The sequence below is a fragment of the Xenia sp. Carnegie-2017 genome, unplaced genomic scaffold (assembly GCF_021976095.1).
Source record: "Xenia sp. Carnegie-2017 unplaced genomic scaffold, XeniaSp_v1 HiC_scaffold_23, whole genome shotgun sequence".
Taxonomy (NCBI): Eukaryota; Metazoa; Cnidaria; class Anthozoa; order Malacalcyonacea; family Xeniidae; genus Xenia; species Xenia sp. Carnegie-2017.
The window spans coordinates 3,560,156-3,584,197 of NW_025813486.1; the positions used below are offsets into that span (position 1 = coordinate 3,560,156).

General features: G+C 34.7%; 2 protein-coding genes and 1 pseudogene across 2 annotated transcripts; 2 read left to right on the plus strand and 1 right to left on the minus strand.

Moving 5' to 3' along the window:
- Positions 1–403: 403 nt before the first annotated feature.
- LOC124448164 lies at positions 404–17,159 on the plus strand. The gene is made up of 6 exons (XM_046999177.1): positions 404–443; positions 1,789–1,867; positions 12,638–14,155; positions 15,332–16,228; positions 17,003–17,055; positions 17,144–17,159. The coding sequence occupies exons 3-6, from the start codon at positions 12,638–12,640 to the stop codon at positions 17,157–17,159; spliced, it is 2,484 nt and encodes an 827-aa protein (XP_046855133.1). The 5' UTR covers positions 404–443; positions 1,789–1,867.
- A 293-nt stretch (positions 17,160–17,452) lies between these two features.
- On the minus strand, positions 17,453–18,905 carry LOC124448165 (annotated as a pseudogene).
- Positions 18,906–23,232: 4,327 nt separating this feature from the next.
- LOC124448167 lies at positions 23,233–23,965 on the plus strand. Its single transcript, XM_046999178.1, has 2 exons — positions 23,233–23,453; positions 23,548–23,965. The coding sequence occupies exons 1-2, from the start codon at positions 23,233–23,235 to the stop codon at positions 23,963–23,965; spliced, it is 639 nt and encodes a 212-aa protein (XP_046855134.1).
- Positions 23,966–24,042: the final 77 nt, after the last annotated feature.

Here is a 24,042-nt window from a genome sequence, read left to right on the forward strand (position 1 = left end):
ATAGTAAGAACTGACTTATGCAATAATATACATGTATGGAATTTTTGATTAATGAAGGAAAAAAATCCATGCACAGTTGCGAAAATCATGTCTTAATCATTGGCATTCAAATCCTGTCTTAGATAGATGATTCTCTATTGCTGAGTTAAAACTTTGTTAAACTTTATAAGATTTAGCAGTAGTCCTTTGGAATTTGACTAATCTCAATGTTATTATGTACTCTGCAAGAGGTTCTTATTTATGTATTTTTATTTCAATAACAATTGTTTTTAGTCAGTGATTTATACTTAGTTATATAACTAAAATGTTCCACATAGACGTCATTAATGTTTTATAATACTGTTTGTTGAAAGAGATCCTGACTCACTCTTCATCCTCGTTCACTATTTAAATGTGTTTACGTAACAAAACTTACATGGATAAAAGATTGATGTAACAATAAGGTATGAATTAGGATTACCATTTTTAAATTGATATGTATGTGGTCGCGTTCTTTATATTAAATCTCTCATCTTTGTATGGTATGTGACATTTAAAGAACTAAAGCGAATACAATTTTGTCTACACGGTCGTCATGTGTGAAGTCTTATTTCTAAAACGTAGGTAATTTGTCGAAAGTAAAGCGAGATTCTGAAACTATATTACTATTTTTACATAACAACTTTGCTACTGACGCATCTCGATAATGTATGACTAAACATGCACGAGAAATCATATTTAAGTTGATTTCCCAACTTTCTAACTATTGGCAATAAGCTGCATGGTAAAGGGTAGTAAAACCTGTTTAAAGGTATTGGAGAGGTGAAATAGCAGACTTGTCTATGGAAAAAATGGGAATCAGTGAAAATTTATTTAGGGGGGATAGCATGTCCAATCATGCATCACCTCCAATTTTTGTCGACGCCACTTTTGACTAATCTCTGTGCGTCTAGCAAAATGTTGATAGTTGCATACAACAAACCATTTCTTTTGTAAGTAAGAAAATTTGAAAAATAAGCAAAAGTTAAACACAGGAAGAATGTATTTACACACAGAGAAAGAACGCGACCGAATCTATTTTTTGTGTAATGTTGATTCATGCAACACAGTGAGCTTTAAAATTATACTTTTGATCATGTTTTACAGTTTTAAGGATTACTTTCATTGCATCCTTTACTGTTATATGTAGAGTGTTTTTTTATTGATCATAAGTATTTACAATTGCGTGCAGTTGATAATTAAAATGTATTGATATTTTACAATGGGTTATTCAATAACAAAGGTCTTTTTATAATATGAACTGACTTTTGCAATAATATACATGTATGGAATTTTTGATTAACGAAACGAAAAAATGCATTTAAAGTTTTAAAACTTGTGTCTTAATCATCCACATTTAAGTCCTATTTTAGAAATGTGACCCTTTATTCCTGAATTTAAACTTGTTAAACTTTATATTATTTAAAGTAGTCCTTTGGAATTTGACTCATTTCAATGTTATAATGTACTCTGCACGAGGCTCTTTTTTATGTACTTTTTTTCAATAACTCTTGTTTTTAGTCAGTGATGTATACTTAGTTACATAACTAAAATGTTCTACATAGACGTCATTAATGTTTTATAATACTGTTTATTGAAGGAAATCCTGACTTACTTTTCATCTTCGGTCACTATTTAAATGTGTTTATGTAACAAAACTTGCATGGATAAAAGATTGATGTAACAATAAAGTATGAGTTATGATCACCATTTTTGAACTGATATGTATGTGGTCGCGTTCTTCATATTAAATCTCTCATCTTTTGTTAGGTATGTGACATGTAAAGAACTAAGCAAGCTTGATTTGGACGACGAGGTCGTCAGATATGAAGTCTTACTTCTAAAAAAGGTAATTTTATAAATGTAAAGCGAGATTTATATCTACATTACCGATCTAACAAATTAGCTAAAGAATCATCTAGATGAAATACGAATAAACATGCATGAGAAATCATATCTAAGTTGATATACCAACTTTTTAACTATTAATCATAAGCTGCGTGGTAGGGAAAAACTGTAAAACCTGTTCAAATGTGTGAGGAGAAAAAATAGCATGATTGTATTTTCTACATGTAGGACGCTGAATTTTCTTTACTTACCTTTGCATCCATCTTTACTGGATACAGTTTCTGAAGAGGCCTTCTTATGTGCAGTGGCTTTCCCTTGCTAACAACTTTGACTTGCCCTCTCTGACTATATTATCTTTTCCCTTTTTCAATCTCTCAATTCTTGCTATTTTCCAAAATCCTCTTTTCAAGCTTTTCTCAAACACAAGAATTGTATCACCTACTTTTGGACACAAACAACCCTTTACTTTGCCAACCTTATGACACATCCTTAAACTTGTTAAGTAATACTTCCTCCACCTGGTTCAAAAATGCTTTCTCAATCTCGCTAAATACCTAAACCTACGTTTGACCACTCCTGTATCTTCGTCATTAATAGTATGCAGAATTCTTTTTTCTGGAATAGATGTTAATCTTCTTCCAAACATAAGATGAGCAGGAGTCAGTACATCTACATTCACTTCATCTTCAAATACATAAGTCAATGGTCTAGAGTTTAACGTACCTTGTACCTCAACTAATGTTGTTAACAATTCTTCCTTGTTCAGTTTAATGTTACCCAACACCTTCCTCAGACAACCTTTCCCCAATACTGCCATTCTTTCAAAATATCCACCTCACCACGGTGTCCTCGCCAAATTAAACTTCCATATCAACCGATTATCTTCAAATCATGATTTTACCTCCTTACTTCCATAAATCCCCTTTAACGCTTTCGCAGTTGCTTTAAATGTTTTGGCGTTGTCCGAAACTATTAGCAAGGGTGCTCCCATTCTAGCAGTAAATCTTCGCATACAATTCAAAAAACAAAGATAACCAAAATTCACTTTCCTTGAATTGTGATGTCGTAAATCCCAATAAACCTAAGTCCGAAGGGTTGTCTACACCCGGACAATGTTTCCAATTATCCCACCTGCTCAATCTTAAAATCTCGTTAACTCTATAGCGCACAAACTGTTTCCTTTCTCCCCTATTACCGATCTAGAACAATGCAGTCATACTGTCCAACCAATAGTATGTACGATGAAATTGAACGTAACCATCTAAGGTCAACTTCACTGTGTCCATCAACTGTGCTAATATTCTAGCTGAAATCAGTTCTAGTCTGGGAACTGTCTGCATATATATTGGCGCTATCCTTGTTTTCGACGTAAGCAACTCTACGTGATAGAAACCGTTTAGCTCTGTCACAAAACATACGACCGCACAGTATGCCTTTTGGCTGGCATCTACGTACCCACGCAAGTAACACTTTACCTTACCAAGTAAATTACCTGATTCTCTCTAAATCGTCTATCCACCTCTCCCAACGTTTTTTTTTTGTCACCTTCCAGCTCATTATCCCATTCAGTTTTCTCAATGCACAGCTCCTGAAACAATAACTTAGCACAAACTACAACTGGACTTATAATACCTAAGGGATCGAATAATCCTGCAAGTATACTTAGTATAATTCGTTTACTTGGAATAATTGCCTTTGCTCTTTCAGCCAATTTCCTGAGGCTAAATACAAAGCGATCCGACTTACACTCCCATCCCAATCCTTGTACTTTCTCAAAACTTCCACTGATACTATTTTCTCCAACTGATACTTTGGCATAAGTTTGCTCATCAACCACTTTCGAATTACTAAATTCTGCCCTTCTTTCCTCAAAATGCTTCTTTCTCTCTTTTCTATTTCTTTCAAATTATTCTCATCGTTACTTAGCCACTTCCTAAGCCTAAATCTTCCAGCAACCAATCGCTCACTTGCTGACTCATACAACCTCATTACTTTCATCTTGGATTGTTAACCGGACACTAGATCATCGACATAAAAATTATCTTTGAGTTTTTTAACATATTCCTTGTCTATCTCTATGAATGAGTTTAAATGATACTGCAGTGTTGCATTCAACAAAAATGGAGAGCAGTTAACCCCAAACACTACTCTACAAAATCGATATTCTAAAGGTCTCACTCTCTTATTGTTTATGTCATCAACCCATAAAAATATCAGGCAGTCCCTGTCCAAAGTATCAACTTCTATATTCAAAAATGCCTTTTCAATATCTGCCACTAAAGCCACTCTCTTCTCTCTAAACCTTATCAAAATATGAAAGAGCAATAGTGCTAATTTGGGTCCTACATGCAAGCAGTCATTGAGCAAGGAAGCCTTGGGTGACTATTTACACCACGCATCAAAAACAACTCTTACCTTAGTTGTTTTTGCTTCCCTGCGAATAACCGCATGATGTGGTAAATAATGTATTTTATTAGCTTTCTCTAGTTCTATCACTGGTTCTATAATACCCCTCCTCAATTGATCTTTGATTGTCTTATCATACTTCTTCTAAAATTTTTGGTTCCCTTTTCAGCCGCACTAACTGACCCTTTAATCTTCTCAAGGTTAAGCTGTAATTTGTATAGTCTAAACTATGTCCTTCTTTCCAAAGCAATTTGACACTGTATCTGTTACCATTAAACACAATAGAATCCCTTAACGATTCATGAACTTCATCTTCCTCTGCTATTCTTAAAGTTTCAAAATCCCACAAACGGTTGACATTCTTATCTAAACTTAAATTTCCTGAACTTTCATGTGCAATGAAGATTACTTGAGTGTGCATGTTATCCAAATCATTTCTTGCTTTCATGGGGCCGGACAACACCCAACCTAACTTAGTAGACACAGCAACTGGTTAATCTATCTGTCCCCGAACAACATTGCCTTCTTGAAACCACCAAAGATAATTTGCTCCAATCAAAACTTTAATATCTAAATTTTCCTTATCCTCGCAAACATCTGAAAACCACAGACACTTTAAATGTGAATAATCCATCTTTCTCAACTCATGTTCATTCAAAATTTGAGATATACGGTCTACACTGTATGCCTCGATGCTTACACTCTCTCCCCCTCGTAAGTGACGATAACTGTAATTGAAATAACTCTCGCAGCTTACCTTTAGTCTTCTCTTGACCAAACGACTTGATTTCTATCCATTCCTTTTTACTAGCCTGAATACCTGCTCACTGTATAATCTTTCTATTTACAAAGGACTTGTTATTTCCTGACCCTAACCAACCATGAGATCCTAGAATAGATGGTTGGTTTGAACATCGCCTGTAAGAATCCCATTGGCTCCACCAATTAACCTATGTTTTGCCTTCCCACATGCATTACATTTATCATTACTATTACAATTCTTACTGACATGTCCTTTCTTCAAACAAATAAAACACCTTCCGTACTTACGAATGAGTTGTTTTCTCTTAGTTACAGTGGTTATTTTCTTACATTCCTCAGGATTGTGTTCCCCGAGATAATAAACGCATTTTCTTTTCGCTTTACTGTTCGTTGACTCCTCGTTGCAACTCTTGTGCTTTGCGTGCAGTGCTGATGCTGACCCCATATGTCTTTGTCGCGACGTTTCTCGTTGTTTCTCCCTATCCTGTCTCTTGGTTTTCTCGCCGATCGGTGTGTGAGCTTCACGCAGCTCCAACTCTTTAAGAATTGCGTTCAACGCATCCTTCATTGACCATTCCGTGAAATCCAACCTCTTGTTATTGTCAATCGAAATGCGTCCGGCCACCTCGCAATGACTTCCGGTACTACGATTGAAGAATATACGGCTTCGTCCACTCCTAAGGCTTTTAAACCCTGGTAGCTTGTCTCGCAGGTGTCGTATAACTGCCGAAGCTTGTCGATGTCTCCTTCGTCCGTTACGAGTTTTACGTTCATTAACTCCTGCATATGCGCTTTCTTGATCACGTTCTTTTTCCCGTATCTTCGTTTCAACAATCCTACAGCTTCGTGATAGTTCGCTGAAGTTTGGTTAAATCCTGATATTGTCGATCTTGCAGGTTCCAGTAGAAGACTCATTAAATATGCAAACTTGTCTATGTCAGCCAATCCGTCATTATTATTCATCAGACTATCAAACGATTCACAAAACTCTTGCCATTGTTGCAGCTGTCCGCTAAATTTCTCTACTTCCAACTGTTAGAGTTTTGCTCTTATAACTCTGCGCGTCTCACTACTCAAACTGCTGTTCAGCGTGCCATTTAATGTCGTTGTTGCTGTTTCAACTGGGACATTGGACTCCTTGACAATGTCGTTCACATCCAAAATTCCTTGCTCGAGTTCTGCCCGTATCTTGTCCGCATCTTCAATTTCTTTTCCTAATTCTTCTTCTGCATTTTCCTCATTGCTTTTGCTCAGCATATTGATAATCACGTCATCAAGGATTCTTAATGTTGCGATCTTGTCGTTCAATCCATCTCGTAGTTGTCTCAGTTCGTTTCTATCAATCTCGCCGTCCGTTTCTCGTATTTTGTGTTTTAATTTACAAGCAATTTTCCTCGCTGATCCTCTATATCCTGCTCGCAGTCATTTCTTTCTCATAAATTCATCCATTATGCTATTGGACAAACAAACTTGAATTTCCAAGTAGATCTCCAACTAAAATATCTCCAACTCTAAGGACCACGTATTGCATTTTTCTCCTTTGCGTGTTACAAAGCAGTTATGCGTCTGCCGATTCGTTTCGGGACTGTATACTGTCCTACTGTAGTGGACACACAACTCTCAATTTTACTCAATATAACTATTCCGCATCACAGATAATCTTAAACATTTCAAAGTTTGATATTCACAGCCAGCGACAGAAGAACCCTGACTTTCAACGTGTCACAACTAATAAAATATTAACATAAGTTCCTATTTCCGTTCTTGCATAAGTTCCTAGTATCAAATAACAATTATCAATTACTTATTTACATAAGTTCCGACAATTAGATTTCAAATACATATTCCATTATGGTGCAGTCAATATTGAAGCAAAGAATTAAACCTGTTTGAGGAAATATTTTTCATTGGCCTTATAGTCGCTTCAAATTCACAACATACACGAAAAAGCACAAATTAAGGTACGCTAGACACATAATATCTTATGATCATTACTCAATATGGCGACAGTCTCACTTTCTCCAAGGTAGTACTGCATTTAAAATCTTAAATACAAATTTTGTCAAAGGCATTTTTTAATAAAACGATGTTTCAGTTCAAGCAACAACATCCAAACTATAAAACTGTGGAGAAATTATCAACATCCTCTCAGTGGCGTGCTTTAATGGTGGGCAGGGGCCGTGGCTCCCTTAATGTTGATTTTTAGGAGGCGCTGGAGTAAACAAGGGTGTCAAATTTTAAAATTACATTGGAGAAACGCATTTGTCATTGTACAGTTAGTATGATTTCACTCCCCAAAGTACAGGAAATGGCATTTTAGAGCTTAATAAAAAAATTTCCCTAGGAGCATTTACCCCCGGACTCCCTAAATACGACTCGCACCTTAGGTTTAAAGTGTATGTATTTATGGCCCGTTTTCAGTAATAGCTGACTGCCCCCCCCTAGAGTGTTCCTTGCACGCAACTAACCCCCCTATATTGAACAAAATTATTAAAAATATCTGTTAACCCAACAGAACTTTGTCAAACCAATTAAAATTTGCTCGCAAAGTGTCGTCATTTGACGGCCTCCATCATTTTTCCGTTTAAAAAAATGTGCTAAATTTTACTTTTCTTACATGACATACATCACGGAGAAGCAACTGACTGACTTTTAAGCTTAAGCTTTGTTTAACGGCTCAGATATTTCATTTTCACTGGAAAATGTTGCACTTTGCCCCAGATTACGCTACGTTGATGTGACTTATATAAATCAATGGCCAAGTGGTAAGTTCCTTTCCCATAAATCAATACTAAACGTTCATCCCCATGAATGACTTTCGTTGGCTTTCTCAACTCTTCATAGTCCGACAAATAGTCATGTTCAAACATCATATGCTAAGTGGCACCAGAATCAACTATCCAATCAAATCTATTCTCTTTTTATTTGTGATAAACGCCACCTAATCAATTTTTCTTGATAATCTTTCTTAGCACAATGTGCTGACTTTTTTCCTTCGTAGTGGAAATAAAAGATTAAATTGTTCTTTCTTTGTAGACAATATCGTGTAAAATGTCTTCATGAGTGACATATTCATTTATAAGAATGCTGGCGTTTATTTTTGTTTTTGCTGTAGTCCTTTTTTTCCTTTCACCCTAAATGATCAGTGAGCAGCGTGAGTCTTTTCATCTTTTTTGGTATTTAGTATTAGATGAGCATCATTCAGTAAAATGCCTTTAACGTTTTGAAAAGATTTTCCTCCAATCGCATCTAAAGCTATAATCAGTGGCTTGTAGTCTTCCGGTAAACCTGCAAGCAATATCTTTTATCATTTTTCCCAATTCCCATTTCTTTTAGTTTGTCGTGATGAGATTTTAATTTCTTGATCGAGTTTATTTTCAACACTTTCAACCTTCAGGAATTATATTGTTAGACATTTTAAATGAACGACGAGTTTTTTAATCGTAAACATGTTTCGGCATGCTTATGCCATCTTCAGTACATAGAATGAAGGTGATTAGCTATTTACATGATATATATATATGTATGTGACTATCGTTAAGTGTGTTAAATTACAGAATTAGTGTTAAATATTGTATTAATGTGGCATATTTGTTTGTTGAGGTCTGGTTTGAGCTTTTTAATGTAGAGCGCTTCTCTCAGTTTAAGAGAAAAAGGAGAGTTGGCGGTGTCTAAGATGCGAAAACATGAATGGTTGTATTTTGATTTGCAATGTGGTGAAGTGTGAAGATGTTTATAAATATGTGAGTTTTTGTCGGAATGTGTGTGTTCTTTGATGCGTGTGGAGAGATGGCGAGTTGTCTCACCAACGTAACGGGAATTACATCCCGCACATGAAAATTCATAAACCACGCAAGATTTGAGTAGAGATGGAATACTGTTTTTAAAACTAAAAAGATTTTTTATTTTGTAAGATGAGAAGACCAATTTGATTTTTAAGTCAACACAGAAGCGTTTTATTAACTTCCGTAGTTTTTGTTGCGTGGTGTGTGAGTATGAGCCAATGTAAGGAAGTTTGAAATAGTATAGACCCATTGCATGTGACGTCACAGTCCCGGTGACGTTACATCTGGAGGACAAGCAAACGCGACATGTAAATAGCAAAGCAATATTATTGTCAAGGATGGTTAACTTTTGCGGAATTTATGGCTGTTCAAAGCGTGCTGATACGGATAAGGAATTAAGTTTTTATCGCATACCAGCTGTGAAAACCAATGCGAGCAAAATATTGCAAGATTTACACAAGGAACGTCGTTCTTTGTGGCTTCGAAGAATTCGTCGGGCAGACATTGACGATTCTAAATGCACGTATTTACGAGTGTGCAGCCTTCATTTTGTTACTGGTAAGCCAATGAGTTGAAAAAAGCTTTGTTGTGTTCGTTTGTGTCATTTTATACCATTTGTTGTTTAGTTTACAATGACAGGGAAACCATAGGCTTTAACGGACTAAACTAATCCAGACTGGGCTCCATATCAAAACCTTTGACATACATATGTCGAAAAAGTTGATGTCGATCGCTTTGCTCGTATTTCGGAAAGAAATGAAAAACGAAAAAAAGTGAATCCGTTGAAACAGTACTGTCAGCAGTGACTCAATCGAAGAATACGGAGTCATATCAGCCACATCTGCTTCGTTGTCAGAATCAGAATCCAACAACAAATTTTCACAAACAGAACTGAGTTTGGATAAAATAACTGCAATGAAGAGCGAGATAAATCGCTTGACCCCAGAAAATCTTGAGTTAAAAAACAAGATAAGTGACATGACGCTTGACGAGAAATCCTTCTTAAATGATGACGAAAAGACCTCTTTTACACTGGTCTGCCAAATTGGAAGATCTTGTCAGCAACACTGGAACTGGTACGCCCCTACCTTATGCATTCTCCCAAATGCTCTTTGTCACCATATAGGCAATTGCTTTTAACAGTTATGAAACTGCGACTTAATTTAACTAGTGTAGGTTTGGCTTATCGATTTGGAAACATCAACAAGGGAACTGTATCAAGAATTTTCTTACAAGTAATTGTTCTTTATAATTGATTAAGCCCTCTTATTTTATGGCCTGATAGGGAAGCCTTAAGAAAGACCTTGCTCATGGATTTTAGACCAAGCTCATGGATTTTTTTTTTTTTGTTTCCATCGTTGACTGCTTTGAGATTTTTTTGTATCCTGCATTAAATCTTCTTGCGAGGGCACAAACTTACTCATCCTACAAGCACCACAACACAATTAAGTATTTAAATGCTGTCACTCCCCCAGTGTACAGTAAGCTTTGTTTCCAGTGGCTGGGAGGGAGAGTCAGTGACAAACATTTGACTGAGAACAGTGGTCTCCTTGATAAGCTCTTACCTGGAGATGTAATCTTAGTTGATAGAGGCTTTGATATCTAGGAGTCAGTTGGTTTGTACTGTGCAACTACCAAGATGCCAGCTTTTACTAAGGGTAGTGGCATTGAATTTGAACAAACCAGACAAATTGCTAATGTGAGGATTCATGTGGAAAGAGTGATTGGAAACATTAGAAAGAAATATACACTTCTGAGTTCAACTCAGCCAATTGATTTTGTCAATTCTAAAGAAAATGAGCCCACTAAGATTGACAAAATAGTTACTGTTAGCTGTGCACTAATTAACATTTGTGATTCTGTCTTACCTTATGACTAAATAATATCTTTTAAAAGATTTTGCATGCATACACTTAAAAATGTACTAATAATATTCATAAGACATTTGATTTCATTATATTTCATTTATTCAATTTTTTGGGTCTTGAGCACCATTTTCCATCTTGAGAAGAACCAAGAGATTAATGGTTCAAATGAATCCAGAATCCACTGTTTGTTACTGAAACATTTTCATGGTTTGTGTTTACTCATTTCCGATATTTGTCTCTTGCCACCTCTTCATGCTGGCAACCCCATCTTGTTGCTGCAGTTGAAAATATCTTCAGCTCTGGATAGCAAATGCTTGTGATCCGACTCTTGGAAGGTGAATCTCTGTTGGTACGACAAGCTGCTTTGAACCTTTGTGCAATGTTTTTAGTGACAACTGAGAAGCATTTACCTTAGCTATAAGCAAGCAATGATCGTCATATTTTTTCACCGACACTTCACGCACCCGTCTATTCACAAAAGTTTGATAACTATCAAGACTCTTATAGTTTTTTAACTGCTCTTTAATGTACGCACTGACCGAAAATAATAAATACATGCCAACATCAATGTAGCTGACAGCAGGCAGGCCACAGATCGATATCGTCGAGCCATTGATTTTTTGGTATTTCGTACGGATCATCTTCATTGCAATGTCCTAATTTCATTTTGTAACGCGCTTTACTATTCTTACACTGAGTATTTTCTATATATCCAGGCAAAAAACCTTTTTTTGACCTATAAAGCGCTGACTTTATGTTACTAGCCATATTAATATATAAAGCGTGCACATGTGCTTGTCCTCCAGATGCTCCGCCAGCAACAGTTGCTAAGGTTGCGTGACGTCACTACAAAGGGTCTATATGTTTGGTTTGTTTTGGCTAGGTTCATCTGATGCTTGTGTGTCTGTATGTGTATCCCTTGCATGGATTTTCTTTTTTGACTCCCAAACAAATGTATGTCCATCCTTACTTCAAAGCAATTCTAAATGCTCGCTTCACATGATACATTATTGAAAACATCTTCTGCATCACCACGTTCTTACTCAAGTAGTCTGGCATGCAAGGAATCGCTAAAAACAGACTAAAATTTACCAAATGGTTTTGAAAACTTTCTACAGTTGTCTTGATTTGAGCAAGACTTGGATTCATTATGTCCTTTAAATGCCCGCTCTTATTTGGACAAGACAACATCAATATTACTTTCTTCTCTTTTCTGGCTTTCATTCTCATTATTTCACTTCATGGCCACGTTTATTGTTCTTAAAAAATAATTTCTACACACTTGTTTTAATCCATATCCATCGTGTTCAACATATTGTATGTTTGAAAAAAGCAATTTAAGATTTTACGTTCCTGGAAACTGTCCAACCAATAATGCGTATGTTTACATAACCAATGTTTGTCTAAGTTTTGATTTAGATAAAACTGAAAGTAGGGTCAGTAAAAAACTGCTGTCCGTTGACAATAGCACACAACCAACCTTTCCTCTTTTACCAAGACGGCTAGAAGCTCCTGTATCTTGTTTTTTCTCTGATCATCATATCATAGGGATGCCTTACGGCTTACTATCATAGTTTTTCTGAGCTTATTTACATTTCACGTTAAAGATCTACCAACCGAAACGCATTGTTTTATTAATGCAAAGTAAAATTTTTTTCACATACAATTTATTAATTATATAGTTAATCGTTTACCTTAGCTTAAATTTTATTATTTATCTTAAATTGACAAGTCTTAGTAAACAATTCATGGTTTTTTAAAAATTAAAAAAGAATTTTTACCTCTACAGGTCAATCTTCATAGCTAATGGAAAACACAATTGTGCTATCAAGGCAATGTGTCATTTGTTACAAATTATTGCAAAACAAGTATATTTCAAATGTCATATGTTGTATATTTAATTTTTGGAATTTCTTGATTATAGTCATGTTGATATATCATTTTGTACAGATGGAATCAAGAGGAACAAGAAATCTGTCTTACATTCAGCAAATAATCAATGTGGTACAAACGGAACTTGCTCAATTTTTCATCAAAGAATGGAACTCTCGTTACAAATCAATACATGGTGAATGGGATGATAACAAAAATAGTGGCAAAAAATTTTGCACTTTAGAATCGGGTAGAAAGTTGGATAAAAAACGAGAGTTAAAATATCAGGATGGAGACACCAGTAAGTGGGACTGTACGATATTATTTGATGCAATAATTTTTTCAAATTCAATTGGAAAGCATCTTGACAAAAAAACAAAGGATGCTGTTCATGCTTTCCGTTGTGAAAGAAACAAGTACGCACATTGGTATGAAAGGGAATGTTCAGATGATGATTTTGATGATATAGTCAATATCATTGAAAAGTCATTTCAAGATTTGAAATTTTCTCTCAATGAAATCATTGAAATAAAAAATCATCGAAACTGTTTTAATTCATTCCAAGTTCTTCCTTCAAAACCTAATCATTTTTTCGTTGAGCGCACTGAATTACGAGATAGAATTATAATAGATCTTAAAAAATTAAGGAATGATAACAATGATAAACTGACATATTTTTACATCACTGGTAATCCTGGCTGTGGTAAGTCGCAACTTGCAAGACAGGTTTGTAAAAAATTATCGTGTGATTGGAAAAACAGAACTTCGTTTGTAATGACCCTCGATGGAAAAAATTTGGAATCTCTTTTAAAAACTTACTGTGAACTTGGATACCGTTTAAACTGTGACAAGTATATGATTAAAAACTGTAAAGATGAAAACTGTTCCATCACAGACAAAGTGAAGAATTTGCAATCGTTAGTATCTACACGATTAAAATTCTGGCAAAATTGGTTGATCATTGTAGACAACGTGGAGCAGCTCAGAAAAATTTCTTCGTTACTTCCCCAAGTAGGTGATCCCATGTGGATAAATGGACAAATAATAGTAACTATACAGAACACAGATGCCGTACCTCAAGACGATGGGTTTAACAAACATATTTCTATAACAAGTGGAATGAATGATAAGGAATGTTTTCAACTGTTGAAGCATTACACTATTGAACATGCTGATGATCAATTGTTAAATGAAGTATCGCCTGCATTAGATCGTCAACCGCTGGCTTTGGCTGCCGCTGGTTATTATGTCAGTCGTGCAAACAAAGCAAACTGCTCATTTACTTGGAAACAATATTTAAAGAAAATATTTTCAAAAGAACAAGAAAACATGGACGCCACTTTTGTTAAACTTAACTCGGTATATCCTAGAAGTATGTTACAAGCTTCACTTTTAGCTGTCAGACAAAATGCTGAAGAATCCTCAATATTGGCAAATGTTATTAACTTTTTTTCCGTGATATCGTTTGATCCTATACCACGTGACATTATTATTTGTTATGTTCAGAAAATAGATCCCAAACACTCAAAGGAAGATATATGTCTTTGTTTAAAGGACTGCTCATTGTTCTTGCAATCAGAAAATAATGACATTAGTCTACATCGCATTGTTCACAAAGCAATTATTTTTTATCAATCTGAACATTCAAATGAAGAACATGAAATGGAAAGTAACGTTGATCAAATATCTAAAGCACTTTACATGTTTAAAGAGAGAGACGACGAAATCAAATTAATTCCACATCTTGAAAAAATTGTTCAATTATTAAAGACTAACAAGACAAAAATCAACATGAACACTTTACAAGTTTTCCAATATTTTGTTGACAGATTAAGACATTTTGGAAAATACGATCGTGCACTTGAACTATTGGATAAATTTAAATCAGAAGAATCTAGTTATGACAAAGCTTGGTATTTTAATATCCTCGGTGTTTTATACCATGACACCGGGAAGTATAGCAAAGCTAAAAATCATCATGAAAAGGCTCTGGAAATTCGAAAACAATCGTTAGGTCCAAATCATGGTGATGTCGCTATGTCTTTAAACAATCTTGGTAATGTACTGGATAAAACTGGAAACTACGACAAAGCCCTAGAGCTTCACAAAAAAGCTCTAGAAATTCAAAAACAATCGTTAGGTACAAATCATGTTGATGTTGCTGCGTCTTTAAACAGTCTTGGTATAGTGTTTGAAAAAACTAGAAACTACAACAAAGCTCTAGAGGTTCACGAAAAAGCTCTGGAAATTCGAAAACAATCGTTAGGTCCAAATCATGTTGATGTCGCTGCGTCTTTAAACAGTCTTGGTAATGTGTATGTTGGTACTGGAAACTACGGCAAAGCTATAGAGTTTTACGAAAAAGCTCTGGAAATTCGGAAGCAATCGTTAGGTCCAAATCATGTTGATGTTGCTGGGTCTTTAAACAATCTTGGTAATGTGTATAATGATACTGGAAACAACAACAAAGCTATAGAATTTCATGAAAAAGCTCTGGAAATTAAAAAACAATCGTTAGGTCCAAATCATGTTGATGTCGCTACGTCTTTAAACAATCTTGGTGCGGTGTTACATGTAACTGGAAACTACGACAAAGCTATAGAGTTTTACGAAAAAGCTCTGGAAATTCAAAAACAATCGTTAGGTCCAAATCATGTTGATGTCGCTACGTCTTTAAACAATCTTGGTAATGTGTATAATGATACTGGAAACTACAACAAAGCTATAGAATTTCATGAAAAAGCTCTGGAAATTAAAAAACAATCGTTAGGTCCAAATCATGTTGATGTCGCTACGTCTTTAAACAATCTTGGTAATGTGTATAGTGATACTGGAAACTTCGACAAAGCTATAGAGTTTCATGAAAAAGCTCTGGAAATTCGAAAACAATCCTTAGGTCCAAATCATGTTGATGTTGCTTGGTCTATAAACAATCTTGGTAATGTGTATAAAGATACTGGAAACTACGACAAAGCTGTAGAATTTCATGAAAAAGCTCTGGAAATTAGAAAACAATCGTTAGGTCCAAATCATGTTGATGTCGCTACGTCTTTAAACAATCTTGGTAATGTGTATAGTTATACTGGAAACTACGACAAAGCTATAGAGTTTCATGAAAAAGCTCTGGAAATTCGAAAACAATCGTTAGGTCCAAATCATGTTGATGTTGCTGGGTCTTTAAACAATCTTGGTAATGTATATAAAGATACTGGAAACTACGACAAAGCTGTAGAATTTCATAAAAAAGCTCTGGGAATTCGAAAACAATCGTTAGGTCCAAATCATGTTGATGTTGCTGGGTCTTTAAACAATCTTGGTAATGTGTATAATAATACTGGAAACTACGACAAAGCTATAGAATTTCATGAAAAAGCTCTGGAAATTAAAAAACAATCGTTAGGTCCAAATCATGTTGATGTCGCTTCGTCTTTAAACAATCTTGGTTTGGTGTTACATGAAACTGGAAACTACGACAAAGCTATAGAGTTTCACGAAAAAGCTCTGGAAATTCATAAACAATCGTTAGGTCCAAATCATGTTAATGTCGCTACGTCTTTAAACAATCTTGGTAATGTGTATAGTGATACTGGAAACTACGACAAAGCTATAGAGTTTCATGAAAAAGCTCTGGAAATTCGAAAACAATCGTTAGGTCCAAATCATGTTGATGTTGCTGGGTCTTTAAACAATCTTGGTAATGTGTATAATGATACTGGAAACTACGACAAAGCTATAGAATTTCATGAAAAAGCGCTGCAAATTAAAAAACAATCGTTAGGTCCAAATCATGTTGATGTCGCCAAGTCTTTAAACAATCTTGGTTTGGTGTTACATGAAACTGGAAACTACGACAAAGCTATAGAGTTTCACGAAAAAGCTCTGGAAATTCAAAAACAATCGTTAGGTCCAAATCATGTTGATGTTGCTGGGTCTTTAAACAATCTTGGTAATGTGTATAATGATACTGGAAACTACGACAAAGCTATAGAATTTCATGAAAAAGCTCTGGAAATTAAAAAACAATAGTTAGGTCCAAATCATGTTAGTGTCGCCTTGTCTTTAAACAATCTTGGTTTGGTGTTACATGAAACTGGAAACTACGACAAAGCTATAGAGTTTCACGAAAAAGCTGTGGAAATTCGAAAACAATCGTTCGGTTTAAATCATGTTGATGTCGCTATGTCTTTAAACAATCTTGGTAATGTATATAGTGAAACTGGAAACTACGACAAAGCTATAGATTTTCACGAAAAAGCTCTGGAAATTCGAAAACAATCGTTAGGAACTAGTCAGGTTGATGTCGTTAAGTCTTTTAAAAAATCTAGGTGTGTTGTAATATGAAACTCGAGAATATGACCAAGCTTTACAGTTGAACTTTGGTAGCTACGTGTTTCAAAGAAAATCGTACCTCCAAATTATGTTAAACCTATTTTTAACACATAGACCGTTAGAGCAAGGCTTCCACCTGACAAGTCAGCTCCCCTCTTGCCCAAAAGGTATTTTTGGTAGTGAATAAAACGTTTGCAGTTTCCATTTTGTTAGTAAAATGAACCTAAAGATGTAATGGTCCTTGTCTATGTATAGTTTCACTGATAACTAGTTAATAAACTTACTCTACAGGCCTGGAATCATCCTAAGTAAAACTTAGAACTGCCCATGCCCTGAATCTGACATTCTCTTTTAGACCTTATTTCTAAAGTAATTTGTTTTTATGTTATAACCAAGTAGTAATTTTTATTGTATGATTCACAAACATACTAAAGTTAATTGGGATGACAGAATTTATGGCATAAATTTTGTTAAAAAATACTATCCTGTTAGTTTTTCATATTCTTTGATACATTCAGTAATTTTTTACTCGGCTCCATAAGTCTATGACCATATTCCATGTTCTTACATATAATTTCCAAGGGGTACACCTTTCATACCATATATACCACCCCACCATGCTGCAGCCAATATTCCTGTACTGTCACTATCTCCACCATGAAACATAGAACAAGAACACAATTGAAACCAGGAATCTTTTGCCATCATCAAAGCTTCGTAAGCAATCATTGGTGCATCATAACCACTGGACCCACACCAACCTGTATAACTCACAGATTTATAAAAAGCATCACGTTAAGGTATGTTATACGTCACTGGAAACTTTGGTTCGCTGGTTCCATTGGTTAATTCCCGTAGTTCAAGATATGACTCCCAACTATTTTTGAAGTAGCTCCAAGCTTTGTTGTTTTCTTCTACATCACGACCAACCTTCTCAATGTATTCCCAAACTTTGGGTAAAACACTTAAAAGTGTTTTGCCCAACTTTTTGGAGGTATCTTCTGTATAGCATAGGCTGTAAATAAAGCTGCAGTAACAGCCCCAAGATAACCTATAATTCAAATCATTATGTTTAAAGATTGCTAATTTCAGGTCACTTACATTATGATGACCCTATTTACATAATAGCAGCATTTTGATATGGATCATGGATTCAATGGCTGTAGTAGTGAAGATATAAAAGCAAAACAGCAATGGCAATTCAAAAAGCTTTTAGGAGACAGAAATTTGGAAATTTGGAAAAGCGATAAAAAGGATGGATCAAAGATATGGTCATTAAAAGCAAGCAATGTTAGAAGGATGGAGGCATTTGAGACGTGGTTCTGGAAAATGATGGATTGCATAGACTTATGCAAACCTAAGGTCAACCTAGCAAAAACCTAGCAAACTGTATACTAAGCAACACTTGTCGATAGACAGAACACTAGACATTACTGACTTGATAATTGATACATGATCTGAAATCGTTGCTTTATTGGGAAAGGTGAATACCTGTGGTCTGATTATGAGTCATCCTTCCACTTTCAACAGCAATTTCAATTAACATTTCAACTAGATCTTCACAAGGAAACATCAAACCTATACACATGGATCTCATAGCTGCACCACATCCTCCACCTCGTTCATCAAATGGTATAATGTAACCTTTTTCCTCAAGAGGTCGTAACATAAAACATGCCTTTGTTGTGGTCTGACCAGGAGCTCTTTCCCACATATCCTCAGCACATGTCTTCTTGTACTTTGTTGCCATAATGCTCAATAACTCTTCCGTTGTTGCCCATTCAGAAACCAACGCTTCTGCTGTAGCAATGTGTAGTACAGTGTCGTCACTAACCCTCCATCCTTTAATGTCAATTTTATGAAGTCCCCCGAGTTTTTCTAGTTCTTCATGAATTTGAGTACCACTGTAGCAGAATTCCCACAAACCATTCTTATAACCTAGAGCATCCTCCACTCCACTGAGAACCATAACTGCTTCGTACTTCTCGGATAATTTGACCGTATTTTCAAGAGCCATTTTTAATGTTTACTTCACCGTAGTTTAATGAACGCTTAACATGGGTTTTTGAAACCAGGAAAACACCAAGCTTCCCTCAACTTAGTCAACTAATAAAACAAAAATCATTTTCTTTCCTTTGTTTCAAAATCGTTTCAAACTATTTTGTTTAGATGAGAGCATTGGGAGACTGGGATTTGGTTACTCTGTAATCTTTACCTGATTCCATGATCTTCAATCCGATTAACAGTTTACTTGTTGCAAATTTATAAGTTCCTTCCTTAGATCATGGATTATCCAATCATAGATTTAATCCTGACTTGACAATTTGATTGCCCATGAAAGAATTTGAACAAACTTCACGAAATTACGCAGAGAGTAAATTAGAAGAGAGAAACATATATATCAAACAAAACTCACACTTTTTTTGAAATCATTGACTATAAAAAAATGGTGCGCAAAGCGTACACGTGGTAGCCAATCAAGTAAATAGGACTAAATGAAGTTGGTAAATGAACATAATTGAAATAAAATTGTATATTTAATATCATTTACACCAAACTCATTCAATATTTAAATATTAATTTAAGTTATATGACTAAGTAAGTGTTTAACCATTTCTGCATTTTTTGAACGTTTTAGCTTAGATTGCACCTAAGCCTCATAAATGCATGTGCTCACAAGAATCGCACCAAAGAAAGTAACGTCGTTTAGATTTCTTGTGACTTTTAAAGAGCGTTTTTCACTGAAAACCATTTTTTCTATGATTGTGTTTTAAAAACTTTTCTGACGTGTCTTACATGTCGTCCAGAGAACGTTTTTCTCCGTAATGATGAATACTGTAATTGTTCGAATAAGTACAGCGGTGTGCTAATTTTGTTTAGTTCCGATTGACTGAATAAATAGCAACATGCAACATAATACAAGTCAATTTTTGTTTCGTAATGTTTCTAGATATTTCTTAAAATAACAACATTTAGGCAGGATAATGTCACCGACGATTCTTTGCTTATTGCATATAACTTCTGCTTCATCTTTGTACGGAAAGAGACGCTTCACAGTTCACATATGTAGTAAATGGTTTGAACCCGGAAGTATCGTTATTTGTTTGTAAATGTAGATCGTCCAGGTTGGTATAGTCCTGAGAAGGACTGTTTTTGTTGTTTTTGACTGACGTTTCGACAACCTTGTTTGTAAAAAAACAGAGCTTTTGAAGCATATGATGGTTTATATGTCTATAAAACAGAAGTTCTGTTTGGTTTACAGTTCTTGACTAATTTAGTTTTCGCCATATTTCAGGCTCTTTGGGTTAAAATTAGGTCAATCAACTAATCAAACACTAATTATGTAATCCAATTACAGCAATGGACATACAACCAAACATTGGTCTTGATCTCAACAAATCTTTGTAATTTCTACCGAAGGAATCTCTATCAGCTTTCTCTCCATTTGATTTATTAGATTATAATGTAATGTATAATTATCTTATATACAAGGATGAGATCTACTTTTCCCATTTGTATTAAAGGCAACAAACGCCTATTTTGTCTTATTCAACTAAAACGAGCTAAAGTTCCACAATGTGATATTGTGAATTTTTGTAGCACCTCATCTGTATAAGACGAACTTTTGAGTAAGGAGTTGAGAGTTTTTTCACCACTTACTCCCAAAGTATCTTGAAAACGGTATAATTTAGTAAAATTTATACTTCTCATTTCTATTGATCATTTTGTTCCAAATTATATTCAAACTTATGAACAAAAACAGTAAAAATCATAAGGCTGTATCTTTGCTTTACATAACAATCCACTTTTAAATTGTTTTAAATTCCGTGGCAAAAAATAATTTTCCACATATCGAATCAAAGGAAGAATATGAGTATATGACGCTTAACTTGTCAGAACTTTACATCTATCTGAAAGTTGAACTGTTCAAAGCTTCACGCCGTTAACCAGTAAAAGGTTCGTGAGACAAGAAAACAAAGAATTCAGTTCATGTGCGATTACGACTTATAAATGTGATCCATGGAAGCTTGTAATGCTGTAGTTGTTGATCAATCAAACAAAGTTACAAATTCAAACAACAACAATTTGCTTACAAAAAACAAATCCCTGCCATCTTAACCAAGGTATGTTTGTGTTGTGATTGTATATAAGAGAGTTAAAATGCTTGTTATAGTCGTTAAGGCCACACATCTGTTTGTAAATATGTGTTTACTATTCACTTTATGGCTTGTGTTATTATTGAAGGAAATTTATGACTCAATTTTTACTTTGAAATTGCAAATGGACTCATGCATGTAATCATTGAATAGTTTAGATATTTAGCTCGTTTTAGAAGTAGAAATATTGATCAGGAAGTGTGATATCTTTGTGATAAACTAGTTTGTAAGTCCACATTTTAAATGCGGCTAAAGAGTTAGCTAATCGTTTTAATTTTATAATTGTCTTTTGTCAAGCTTTGCCCTTACAATAAAAACTATAGTTTTTTTGGAGCAAAATACATTTTTTATAAGAAAACTATAGTGTTCAGGAGAAAACTATAGTTATTATTAGAAAACTGTGGCGTTTTTGAGACAACTATAGTTTATATATAGAACAACTACTGTGTATAGCAGAAAACTATAGTTTATGTGGGAAAACTACAGTGTTTAAGAGATAACTGTAGTCATTATGAGAAAACTATAGTTTATGTAAGGAACAACTATTGTGTATAGTAGGAAACTATAGTTATCTGGGAAAACTATAGTGTTTACGTAAGAGAGAGACAACTATAGTTTTATGAGAAAACTGCAGCGTTTAGGAGATAACTACAGTTTATATAAGGAACAACTATTGTGTATAGTAGAAAACTATAGTTATCTGGGAAAACTATAGTGCTTACGAAAGAGACAACTATAGTTTTATGAGAAAACTGCAGCGTTTAGGAGACAACTAAGTTTATATAAGAAACAACTATTGTGTACAGGAGAAAACTATAGTTTATATGGAAAACTATAGCGTTTAGGAGACAATTATAGTTTTTATAAAAAACTATGGTGTTTAGGAGACAACATTTGTTTATATGTGTAGAGGAGAAAAATGTAGTTCATCTGAAACAAACGGTGAGAAAACTTTAGTGTTTATATGAAAAAACTACACTGTCGTGTTTAAACGAAAACTCTAGTTTTCAAACAGTATTAATGTAGTTTGTTCACAAAATTAGTGTTTTTGAAAAATACAGTGGACATCTTTTGCATTTGCAAGAAAGTTATAGTTATTGTGATAAAACTATCGTGTTTAGAAAAAAGAGAGAGATTTCAACGATATTAATACAATTTGTTTACAAAGACATATAGCTAATATAAAAATTACGGTTACATCGTTTGCATTAAACTGTACTCAAATGTTCTCATTTTGTTAAAAATATGTTTTAAACACCATTGTTAAGGTTTGTTCACGCAAAACAACATGCTCTAACAACACTATAGTACAAAGATTCTTTATTATGTATCTTAAAGGCGCCATTTTATGGAAATACATTATATTTAAATTGGAATATTGCAAGAAATATGCTATTAACATGGCTTATCTTATATTTACAAAGCTTACGTGCTGTTTACGGCACAATAGACCTTGTGCACAATTAATAAACATAACCGACCGACAGGAATATAACTACTCCATTTCAACCATATTAGGCATACTAATCAGATAAATTTATTTTTTATGGAAAACTTTGATACATTTGGAGACGATTTCATTTAAGTTCAATATAACTACCTCTGGTTACTCTATCACCTCTGATATAAAATCAGATGTAATGTTCAAAACAGTACACCTATGAATTTGATTTCTTACAACGTTGAAAAGGGTGCATGCAATTACGTTTAATTTAGGACTAACACATTCTTCGTGATACTGTATGTGACAGTTGCATCTTTTCAAAGAAACCAATTCAGTTATTTTACAAAAAAATGTTTTAACTTGACGTGTTACTTTAACGTAGCAGTTTTTCCGCTTCATAGAGCTGTTGTATTGATCACTTTCATAAAGTTTGCCATTAAAGGGGAAGTCAGACCCCAAAAAAAATTTTTATCAAATGAAAGATTTTATTTTTACAAACCATATTCCAAAGTTTGAAAGCTCCAATCAAAATTATACCGGAGATATGAAACCACAAAATCATGAAATTTTGCTGTAAAAGCTGCAGCCATTGTATACATGAGAGCGAAGCCGCGATCGAGCAGCGGCTTCTGTTCTTGACGTCACTGCGCGGTAAGGAACTTTCAATCAACATCACATAACACATAATCATTTGTGAAAGCTCTCTATATTTATCATTTTAAACTTGCTTAATAAATAACGTGATGGATACGAATGATTCATACGAATTTTTAAGTGATCACTCTGTTGTGAGTGATACATTTCCGGAAAATGAGCAAATAATGGCGTACGAAAACATGATTCAGCCTTACTCATATGAACCGGTTGAAATCGACTCGGGTAGCGACGCCGACGACGATTCGCAAGGAACGAGTGCTGAGTCTTCAATTGAATCTGGCTCAAAAAGACTTCAAGATAAGTACTGGTAATAGTTATCTACAAATATTTGATTTTTTTTTTCATTAAGTGTACGAAATATACGCCAAAGTCAAATCCGTAAATGACTTTCTTCTTTCAAGGTGTACATGCGGTCATTGTCAAATAATGGACAGACATGAAGAATGTATATGTTGCAAAGAGATTGCTGCTTGCAGGGATATTAATGAAGAGTCAGCTGAATTCGAGGGTATTGATGTTCCAGAATGTATCACTGACAACCCTGTATTCCAAAATTTATGTTTAAATTACTGGGTATTGAGATTGGCGTGGAGTCAATATAAGCAGCAGTATGGGAAAAGTGCTTTTGAAGGACCAGAGCATAAGAGGCAAAGGCATGTTGCTTACAGACAATTTGTAAGATGGTGTTGGGGAATTTTGGGAAAAGAAATAAGGAATCCTTTGCCATCTTGTGCTGTTTGTTGTATTCGGGCATATTTCCCTCCACCTGGTCTAGAAGAAGATTTTGTATTTAAAGGTTTTGAATTTGCTGATGAGTGATGCAAGTATAGTTTCATTATTTTTTCTTGCCCATCCTTGACCTATGAGCATATATCACTTCCTCTTTACTTGGCTTG